Source organism: Leiobunum rupestre, chromosome 7 (assembly GCF_980474605.1).
Source record: "Leiobunum rupestre chromosome 7, qqLeiRupe1.1.hap1, whole genome shotgun sequence".
In the NCBI taxonomy this organism is placed as follows: Eukaryota; Metazoa; Arthropoda; class Arachnida; order Opiliones; family Sclerosomatidae; genus Leiobunum; species Leiobunum rupestre.
This window is the reverse complement of record NC_143390.1, coordinates 10,501,049-10,512,414: the sequence shown is the minus strand read 5'-3', so window position 1 is coordinate 10,512,414 and position 11,366 is coordinate 10,501,049. Positions and strand designations below refer to the sequence as shown.

At 34.6% G+C, this 11,366-nt stretch overlaps 1 protein-coding gene across 2 annotated transcripts; it reads right to left on the bottom strand.

The window, feature by feature from the left end:
• Positions 1-55: 55 nt before the first annotated feature.
• On the bottom strand, positions 56-10,094 carry LOC149934412 (splicing factor 1-like). 2 transcript variants are annotated; one of them, XM_090154850.1, is made up of 9 exons: positions 9,911-10,094; positions 9,541-9,848; positions 5,638-5,805; positions 4,944-5,019; positions 3,346-3,498; positions 2,262-2,535; positions 1,520-2,191; positions 961-1,084; positions 56-319 (listed from the first exon to the last, which is right to left on the bottom strand). In XM_090154850.1, exons 2-9 carry the CDS (start codon positions 9,791-9,793, stop codon positions 84-86), a joined length of 1,956 nt encoding a protein of 651 aa, XP_090010976.1. In that variant the 5' UTR covers positions 9,794-9,848; positions 9,911-10,094; the 3' UTR covers positions 56-83. The 2 variants fall into 2 exon arrangements, with proteins under 2 accessions (XP_090010976.1, XP_090010977.1); XM_090154851.1 differs by having other exon boundaries at positions 56-301; positions 9,911-10,093.
• Between the last annotated feature and the right edge of the window lie 1,272 nt (positions 10,095-11,366).

Genomic DNA, 11,366 nt, shown 5'->3' with positions numbered 1-11,366 from the left:
GTTACAACTCCTTTGCTCAAGTAATCAGAATTATTGAATACCCATATGAATTGTATTTTATTTTTCAAAACAAGGCAAAAACATTAACTTGGAGGAGGGGGTGGCGGTGGAGCAGCGAGAATTGAAAAATCTATTGAATTGGTTGTGGTTGGAGGCGGTGGAGGCACTCCCATCATCGGATTAGGAGGAACACCATATCCTACCATCCAAGGGTATGAAGCCCCAGGTACTTGTCCCATTGGAATTCCTTGTTGTTGATTTGGTTGTTGTTGCCATGGATTTCCAGGAATCTGCATGTCTCCTGGAAAGACAGGAAGATCTGTTTACATATTAATAACCTGAATATTAAGCATTGGCTTTGTCTGCATAGTTACAAATAATTAGTGCTGGAAAAATCCCAAAAACAATTATAAGAGTCTCCTCAGTATAAGAGAGGTGGAAATATCTTCTTAGAACAAAATATAATAATACCTTTGGTTGGGGTATGGTTAATGTGAAGGGTAATATTAAAGGATGCATATGGTTAAAATTGGGGCTGTAACAGGGGCGTAGTAATTTAACTTAACTGATTATTATTTCCTCAAATTCCCATTTAACAATCTGCAGGCGCTTCGGTATATTACAATAGGAGTTTTCCCTACTGTAAAAACTAAGGTGATGCATAATGTTTTCCCTTTGGTGATTAATTTTTGTGGTAGAATTTATTCCTTTTTTCGAATGCAGCATTCGAAAAAAGGAATAAATTCTACCACAAAAATTAATCACCAAAGGGAAAACAATTTCATTGATCCACTGTTGAATGTATTAGTTTGTACTGCCTTTAACATAGTTTCATAAAAATGATCAGTTTGTAAGCAATTTAAATATATAATATCCTTTTTTCTTATATTAATGTTTATTACTAACCCCCTAAAATACAAATTCTAACTTTACTTCATTAATTATAAAAATGAACTGTACCTATTCCTGGAGGCTGCATCATCCAAGGCATGGCCTGCATACCTCCTTGCATTGCCATTTGTAGGTTATTATTGGGTCCTTGCATCATGCCTGGAGGAGGGCCCATTCCCATATTCATACCATTCTAGAGAAGACAAAAATTAGTCAATTTATATCATTGAACAAATAATATTAGGAAATTCTCGCCATACACTTGGATTGGCCATGATGATTACCATAGAAATGAGTGAGGTTAGTACACTAAACTTGGAGTTAGTTCAACATAAACCCTTGTCTAAAACTAACCACTTAAATTCGTGAATTTGTGTAGCTATACTATTTTTGTTCAAACATTATCAATTCTTCAAGAACAATGTGGTTTCTAGAATCATTTACTAAGTTTTTTTTATACAAAGCGTCTTCAATTTTTAATACAGGATCGGAACTTCGGAAGACCAATTAGTTTCAAAATACATTTCCCCACCCTTATCTCAGTGATAATTGAAAGCTCAGTCATAATGGAGCCTTAGACATTCCAAATGTATACATTTCCTGATGAAACCAACATATGACCACTAACCTGTCCTTGGTTCACAGGCATTCCTCCTTGTGGCCATGGAGACATCATATTTGAAACAGCGCCTCCAGTACCTGGCGGTGGTGGTGGAACTCCATTGTTTCCCATCATATTTGAAGGTTGCATCTGTGGTGGACCTCCTTGCATTTGTTGCATGCCCATTGGTTTACCACCCATATTCATCCAGCCTTGATTGTTCGATACTCCGCTCGGTGAAGAGTTGGGTGGTGGAGCCATTATAGCTCTTGGCAAACCTTGTGATTCGACCAATGGACTTGGTCCACTGTTATAACTACTGCTTCCAGAATTCTTGGGAATAACGGGAGGGCCTTCACCTAATTCAGCCATTAGGGACATGTATTCTTCATCAATTTTTGATTTGTCAACAGCTCCACCACCAAAGCCTGTATTTCCTCCAGCTGCACCCTTTTTCTCCCTGCAATCCCTGGCAATATGTCCAGCTCCTCCGCAATTGGTGCAAAGTATGTTATTTGTAACATTAGGTTTATCAGGACATTGCCAGCTACGATGGTTCGTTGCTCCACAATTTGTACAGCGTGGTCCTTCATTTTCCCTTAGAGTACCATTCAACAAAGCTAATTCACGCAACTGCATTCTTCTCAAATCATTTTGACCTTCGGGTACTTCAACACCTTGTCTTATTATTTCTCTGATCTGAAATTCATGACATCAATAAAACAGAAAAAAAGTTACTGGTAGAGAAGATAAAGACCATCAAACAAACCTTGTCAACAGCTTTTTTTACAGCTTCTGGGTTTGTTGCAGTCACAAAAGCATGAAGTGGTTCATCTTCTCCTGGAAGTGGTTGTCCATCTTTACGTCCAACTTTGCCTTCTTTAACGGAGCCCTTGCCCCTTATGATGATTTTTGCTCCAGTCTCTTTCTCCATAGATTTTAGTGTATTACCACGAGGTCCAATCAGTAGACCAACAAAGTTTATATCAGGATGTTCTTCTTGAGGTATCATTACTTTTTCACACACACGGACCATTGGAGGCCTAAATTAAAAAAAAATACAAGATTTTATTACGAACAGATTTAAAGGGAGTATGAAACCGATTTGGAAATTGGGGCAGTTTTATTAGACACAGTAGTTTAATTTCTAATTCCCATTTCACGCTCAGTCAGATCTGCACTTGGGTTATATTACAAAAGGCGTATTCCCCAAGTTCACGCAATGGGTGGTTTAAGAGAATCTTCTTTAAATTAATCATCTTCTAAGTTATTAAAGCTAGTGTCGGCTCAACGTGAAGTAGCTCTTTTTTTCAAACAGATGTCGCTAGTGTTGAAATCCACACAATATCGATACCTGACCTACATTTTAACCCAAAAGGCAAGACATAAAAATATCCCTTGCGTTGATTGGCTCGTTTGTAAATTTAACAATAACTTAAACTATAGTAATCTAACAATATATTTTATATAGGATATATAATTTAGGTTAAAGTCCACTAAGTAGAGTATAAGTTGTCTAATTATAATACTCTACTATGTTAATTCACTATTTTGAATTTTAGCTTCCTTTGCAATTAATAGATGGCATTACGCAGAGATATTAATTGAAAGAGGTTGCGAAGCGTGCATTTTCTTACTCCCCTCTGGTTAGACTATTTATTCTACACATTACATTGCAATGCTGAGGGAGTCCTTAACCCATATAGTGGCCAAAAAAATTACAAAACATTCACAGGGATTCCCCATTTTAACTGATCTCCTTGGAAATACCAAGATTTACCAATTGTGATTCCACCCCCTTTAGTCTCGGTAGGAGTGTTGTAAAAAAAAATTTTCAGATAAAAGTATAATACTTGTAATCAGCTGGAGGCTTGTATTCTGGATTAACTTTAAACATTTCTTGAATAAGAGAATGTCTATCATCTTCTAGCTTTTTCCTCGTACGGTACTCTCTCGTATTTAACCTCTTGCCCTCACTATTATAAATCGGTTCTGGAGAAGGCGATCTATTAAAAGAAAAATATTCCAAAAGAGAAAAATGGTAAGTCTAGTGAATGAATTCTAACTGGAAATGGCCTAGGTAAAAAGTTCTAACATTAGCTATTCTGAAATCATGACTATTAAAATGTTCCATTAACTGGAAATAATAAAAAAATAAAATAAACTGCATCTATTTTTACTTTCATTATATATTTTAGCTAAAGCCATTGTAAAAATAAGGAACTACTTTGATATAAAGTGAGCACCATTCACTGCATGGTCATTTTACCTCGAAACATTAATGATGCCATTACATAAATGGCACTCAATCAGTGCCAAGAGCACGGGCCAAGCAGGGACCCATGCGTCACAAGGGGAGGGGATGTTGAAGGTCTCAAAGCCTAGGGACCCTGCCATGAGTTAATACGGCACTGCACTCAAATTATATGCAAATAGTGAATTTCCTCTTACAATGACTTATTTTCCCAAATTCAGAGTGACCAAAAATATATCAATATATTTATATTGTATTTATGAATACGAATTAATAACTATATATTTGTTTTAATCATCAAATGAAGCTTTTTTCCTTTTGGAGTATCAAGGTCTAAAGGCAGGTCACAACAGCTCTAATTTGGAGTTAGATTTTAGTTCTGAAAATATATGGTATTTCGCTTCAGGCACCTATAAGCAAGCGTGTAAGATAAATGGCAATTTTAGGGTCATGTCATTGCCATCCCTTAAAACCACTTGAGCACTCTTTAGTTTTTTTCGCTGCATAAAAGTCTATTTCGCTTAAAACATCAACAATTACAACCAAATAGTAGATTAGATCTAAGTGGTTTATTAAGTGGAATGTAACTACACTAATTATATTTTTGGGTGGGGGGGGGGGGGGGGCTGGTATTAGTGTACTTGAAATACAATTGATCACCCTTAAAATACCAAAGCTAAAATATATTAGCAATGCTTTTATATTCAAATGTCGATATCAACCCTACAAAATATCCATTCGTGAAATTGGTTGGTCCTCATGAAATTAAATGGGAAAGGATTACTGCAACATTAAAAGTTACTTTGCTTTGAGGATAAATAGTTATTTTACTGAGAATATCTGTGTAGAACATATGATTAACAATTAAAACCAATTTCCTGCAATGCTGGAAAATTTGCAATTAGGCTGAATCGAAAAATTACTAATACACATTAAGTACATTTGTAAAGTTTAACCTATAAACTTTCAGTTAACAATAACACTACTGAAATGAAAATTATCTCCAAAAGAGCCATGTACATTACAGGCAAGTTTAGGAGTAACCCCGCTATTAAACTGTACCGGCATTAAAAAATTTATTAAATTAGCTTTCTGGTTAGTGAAGTATAGGCTTATAATTATTCAAGATATATTAAACTGAAACCAAATGATGATTTGAGTTCAAAGATGGAAACTTGAAGCATCTGAATTTCAAACCTTTCTTCGGGATTTGCCGGAATTCCTAGGTCACCTGTGCGTAGACGACGGCTTATTTCCTCAATCTGAAGCTGCACTGGAAGAGAGCCGGTTAGAAAAAAAACGGGACCAAAAAGCCCAATATTACTCTCAATATAAATAAACATATTCTAAACTCGGCTAAATTAAGGGTCAAAATAGAAGCTAGAAAATGAGTGTGGTTGATTAAATTTCACCTGTGGCAAAATTATTTATGTTAAAAAAAAAACCTCTAAAGCCTTATTAGAAATAAATAATAAAAACACTATTCTGCTAAAATAAGGATTATAAACTAGACCCAGTTACAGACACGTGACATCAAATTCTTGGTCCTGTTCAGTCTTATTATAAAAAATGCATATTTATAAGGGAGCAAATATTCCAAGGGGTATTACAAAAATTTGCATTCCCAATCTAGAGTAATCATTGTGACTACTGTAAGATACTCAAATTTACCAGTACATCGATTATGAGCTGCCAATCCTTTTATTAGCAGATAATTCCTGAACTACCAGAGAATTAGAAAGAAATTATTATTTTGAAACACACGAGTAACAGGCAGCCCCTAGTTAGAAAATCAATATCTACTAAGAACTATTGGGGTAAAATACCATGTAGGCCTTATATGCCAACAACTAAGAGTATATTAATTTGCAAAATTAGTTCTTGTACTTACATAAATAAGCTCTTTCCTGCTCGGGTGAAAGATTATTGGGAAGAACAGTGGGCATTCCAGGAATGAAAACCTTTTCTTTCTCATCTCCACCCCACCGACTTCGGCGCTTTCGTTTTCGCTCAGTTGCAGCTGATACTTCTTGCGATGTCCAACTGGTATTTGATGAATCTGTAAATATGTACAATATTAAAGTAATTATTGAATAAAAGATTTTTAAATGGACTGATTTTTGTTGATATAAGCTAGCCATCTTCTTCTTCTGCATAAATAAACGTCATCAGAGATGTGTTATAGGCGTTCAGAGAGTTTCCACATGTGAGCCATAAAAAGTGGTTTAGATTTCGAGGAAATAACATCCTGAGGTAATTTAGTAGTGTGATTTATTTAGGTTCATGGGTGTGTGGTATTTTATGACCAAGTTTGGCACTGTCAATTTTTTTAAGAAAAAGCTAATCATTTTGTTAATCAAAATCCATTTTATTTAACTTATTTTTAAGCATGTGCGAGTACCCGATTTTAATCGAGTACTCGATCGAGTATCGAGTCGGGTACTCGACTCGATACCCGAAAATCGTTATTAAAAAAACCCGAAAAAGTTTCGGGTCTAAACTCAAAGCATAGGCTTAGATTTTCGGGTACCCGATAGGCCAATTTTTGCAAAGGCCCTAACCGCGAGTTTTCGGCGGGATATTCGAAAAAAAAACCCGTTAGTTTTATGGATTTTTTCCCAAAAAAAAAACATCTTTTTGGCTTGGCCTTAAACCCTCTAATTGGTCGAAGAGTCAGAATAAATTCTTAGGTTCTTCCTAATTGGATATTGTTTTAAAAGCAAGTAAAGGTACAAAATGAAACTGAAATTGCAAGCCTAACCATAACTTAAAGTTCCCTCACCTCCCATTACTTTTTGGTAGCTTGTTAATCACTAGTCACGAACCTTTTGTAGGTGGTTTAATTTTAGTTTGGAAAGTTAGGCTCAGTAGTGTAGTATATTTAAAAGCTTTAAATATGACTCAGTGTTAATTCACCAGTTTTGAAAGTTAACTTTGTTTTTTCCTAATAAAATTTAGAACTGAATACTCGAACCATAATTTTTAGCTAAGCATAATTATTCGAGTACTCGAAGTTACTCAAGTACCCGAGGTTACTCGAGTACTCGAAACCCCCTTTTTTAATCTAAGCCTAAATACTCGAAAACCCGATAAAATTTAGATACTCGACTCGATACTCGAAAAGCAAAATTTTTAATACCCGATACTCGACCCGAAAACCCAAAATAAATATTCGCACATGCTTACTTATTTTTAAACATTTAACTCTTTACCAGTCAAATAGATACTTTGCTTCTCAGTTACATAATTTAAAATAAATTGAAATCTTATTAGGTGATTCTGAAATATAATAACGACAAATACAGGTACAAAAAGAGTTAATTTTTTGGGCACACGCTCTTGATATATTAGTAGATTGTGGCTCGCGCGATTTCGAAAGCGAGTTAAAAAGAAGTGACACTAAAATACTTTAACCATACAACAGAAAGTATCTTTTTCGGAATACCCTATTAAATTACTGATTAATATTTTAATTAACCCAGATTTGCTTTGTATTACAATTGTATTTAGAAGTTATTTTTTGCCTTTTTTATTTGTTTGGGGACTTAAATTTTAACTGTATGATCTTATAAATTTAAATGTAATGGAATAGGGACTATAACTAGTGATGCACACGAACCCTCTTAAATAAGAATAATCTCATAGTTCTCAATAATGGCTTGCAAGTCATCAGGGAGAAACAGGTGCTGGCTATTAACATGTATCGTAAAAAACGATATTTTCAATACCCAATCCGTCGTAGAAATTGGAAACACCTCCAATTGAAAGGGTCAAGACATACAAAGAAAAGTGTACAAAATTTTTAAGTTTTGACTTGTACCAAAGATTTGGGATTTTGCACTGATTTTGAAGGAAACATACAGGAATTCAAATTACTATGCTGATCCACATGCCCACCCCTTTAATTATGCAACAAATATCTGATCAACTAAGTGTTTGAAATATTAAGGAAGACATGATTTCTGTAAAGTTAAAACACCAGAAATTTGGTGTTTTTAAAAGAGTATATGATTGTCTTTTATCATTTCCAACTCAAGTACCAGTAACATGCTTTTTTTTGCATTTACACTTTACACTTTTACTTAAAGCAGGCTCGGTATATTGAATTAGTTATATAATATATAATATTGCTAGCTTGTTTCATGGAAAACCGTCTAACTACTCAATTTAAAATTTCCTAAAATCATTTTTGAAGTATATAGATTAATTTAAACTACATGTAGAAAAATGATTTTGGGGTAAATCTTAAAACAAAAGTGTGAGACTAAAAAAGGAAAACTTTTATTCTCCCTTAACAAAAAATCCTAAAAATCTTTGATTTATTGTGACAAAATATAAATGATGTACAAGTCTCAACCATTTCTTTCATTTCCAGTCTATTACAAGCTTTGATGATACATGATAAATTATGTGGCTAATATAATATATAATATTAAAAATATAATAAACATATATACACATGAAACTTACAATTTTAATCAGCTAGTCATAGAGAGAATTTTATTGCCTATAATTCCGGTGGCCGGGTTACACTGAGTAGGAGGGTGGTGGCAGGCCCTTACTTAGCATTAACCTCTACAAGTTTTTATGAGAGGGGGGAAACCAAAGAACTCGAGGGAAAACCCCTTTAACCAGAGGGGAGTGCAGAAGGAGTGGTTCAGAGTTTTTACCCAGTGCCACAAGCTGGGATCGAACCCGGCTCCTATTGCTGAGAGGCGAAAGTGCTTACCACTCCGCCACCCCACTAAATCAATTTTTAACTTTATAGTCTGTTGCTAATTGAGCACATAAATCATAACATGGCTAAGGACCGACTACTCTCTGCAAGCTGTTACCAGCCATTTAAAAGGATCAACCTTGGCTTTGTAAAACACTTATGAAAGTAAAAATACAGCTAATTTTGGCAAAAAATTATGATTATTATTGAATCTTAACATAAAATTGTATTATTAACCCTCAATTAGTTGAATTTGAGACCTAAAAGCATTATGAACTGTATTTTAAGCACTTAAACTAACCTGGCAGTAATTAGATGGGTTTTGTTTCTCCAAACTTTCAATTACACAATCGCTTTGCGACAAAACTATAATCTATGTAAATCTTCCAGCTTCATACTTGTGTGCATTATGTTAATTATGATTTTTTAAACAACTTTTTTGCGATTTCCTTTCCATTCTACTGCCCTCTTCCCATAACACTTTCACAAATTATTCATCCAATTTCTGCCTTTCATAATTTACGAATGGCCAGATGGAAATGGTTTTTGAAATAATACTAGAGATTCTGCCCACCCTTTTTTAATATTTTAGTCATTAATGGGTGTGTGGGAAGAAAAGTGTTGGTAGTCATTTTAAACATTTGCCATTACACTGTCATGAAAACTAAGTTTATATGTAAAACACAAAATTTGCTGCCATTGAATTTCCCTTCAAATTCAATTGAAGTTATTAGCTTCCTTCTATTAGGAAAAAAATTAGGCATATTCAGCAAATATGCATGTGCAAAGATGTTAAAAGGAGCTATTATTTTTAAAACTAGACAAGATAACAAACAAGATCACTCCTTCCTACTTCATCGCACATAGTTAAGCATTTTCTTTCAAGGAAAGGAACACTAATAAGTTTTTAACCTTGAATGGAGCAAAATATTTCCTTTATTAATTAGATGAATGTGAGACAGAAGTTTCTACTACAATACTTGTTGCTTAGTCCATTAGTTATTTAAAAATTAATTAAAATTCATAAGAAACTTCAACCTACCCCCTTCCCTGAAAAAAATATAAAAGCAATATTACCATCTTCGTCCCTCTCCCTTTTAATGGGAACAGGTCCATAATTGTTTCCAGTTGTATTAACAAAATTTGGCAAGGTTACACTGCTTGGAATGTTCCCACCGGTATTTAAACTTTGGTTTCCACTTGGTATCGGGGCACCGGGACTTGCCATATATCTTGGTTTTAGTAGCGACGCTTCTTGAAGTTTCGTTATATTCATAGCTGGATTTAATCGCCCTAAAGGCGTTGTATTAGCTCCTGTCGCATTGGACATAATACAAAACTCGAAAGTTATTATCCAAACGCCAACAACGAAAAAGAACTAAGGCCTAAAATTGAAAATAAAAATTTTAAGCACGTCCACGATTGCTTTTCATTTCAAAGTACTTACTTGGTTTAAACGTAACACACCCTATAACTGTTAATGATATGTTTAAAACAAATAAAAAAATAGTTCAAAATACTTTATTTATTATCCACGGACAACGGCACCGTTTAGTGCCCTAAGCCTTATTCATGGATGAAAGATCTGCCGGAAACCATGATTTCCAGCTCCTACATGCAGTAATAAATAAAACCGCAAGAATAGGAAGCAGTGTTTCCACTCTATCGTCGAGATATTCCCCTTTTTTGGAGGAAAAATTCTAGATAACGCCGCTCCAATGAACGTTTACTACGCAAAATTCCCAGGGCTCTTAGCAGAGAGTGAATAGTATAGAGAGAGTGAAAGACGTTTCTCTTTCAAAAAGCCGTAATAATTTTATTGTCGGATCCCGATAAGAGAATGCAGTTTCACCAGCTAATAGCGCGCGTTGAGGACAGCGCAAAAACCAGTTCGGATTTGATATTATGACAATTTATTTCATTTGTAAAATTATTTAAATATGCCTGGATCATTTTGTTCAGCCAGAAATAATAATTCTGACCAAAGTTTAAACTATAGGCGCTTCAATAAAACATCCTCAAGGAAATTGCCAAGAAGTAATATTTCCGATAGCCAGGACCTGAGAGTGGCTGTTTATATAGTGCTTGTTGAAATAATGGAAACTTTTCACCTGTATGGTATGCAAAAAGTGTTTCCTTTTAACCAGGTAGCTTCTTTTGGACATATTAAAGCTTCGCAAAAATACGACGTTCTATTTACTGGTGAAAAGTTTCCATTTTCATTTCAACCAGCACCATATAAACAGTACCTTGCAGGTACTGGCTCTCGGAAATATTAGTTCTTGGCGATTTCCTTGAAGATGTTTTATCAAAAGTAAATAGGGGGAGAAAGTCTATCACTGCCTTCAGATTTTACCTTCCACCATGCTTGACACCCTTTTTGAAGAGCTAGTGATCACGTGATATTTCTAACCAATAAAGATAGCACATTACGCGCGAAGGAGTGCATTTGTGGTATTCCGGTCCGCTCTCAAGATTAAAATTTTGAATTTTATTCCCTGGCAACCATGTCACCGCCTCGCGATTTCAAATAGTCTCTCTGTCAAATGCTAACCATTATTTCCTTCGATAACGGTTGATTTTAATTAATAACTACAATATCAATTGTAAAATAAACAAAAAAAGCTCGTAGCTATAGCTATTATTTCAGTTAAACTTGCCAATTGTTAGGCCTTAACATCGTAGATTTACCAATTAGTCCCGATCTCTGCTCTTAGATGGCGCCACGCTCTCCACGATTTAAGTGAGTGTTATTCTAGTTACGGTTTATTACTTTTCAAAAGTCGTGTTATTATTTTAAAATGTCGCATTTTAGTTTCTATCATATATCTACTTTATTTAGGAACTAAATTAACCAAATTATCGAAAGCAAAAGTTTAATATTCACGTATTTTATAGAGAAC

Coding starts and splice junctions, on each gene's coding strand:
- LOC149934412 (XM_090154850.1), bottom strand. CDS start 9,793: ATGTCCAATGCGACAGGAGCTAATACAACGCCTTTAGGGCGATTAAAT. Junction 2,536..3,345: donor AAGCCTCCAGCTGATTACAA/GTATTATACTTT, acceptor TTTTTAATTTAG/GCCTCCAATGGTCCGTGTGT. Junction 320..960: donor GATGCAGCCTCCAGGAATAG/GTACAGTTCATT, acceptor ATATGTAAACAG/ATCTTCCTGTCTTTCCAGGA.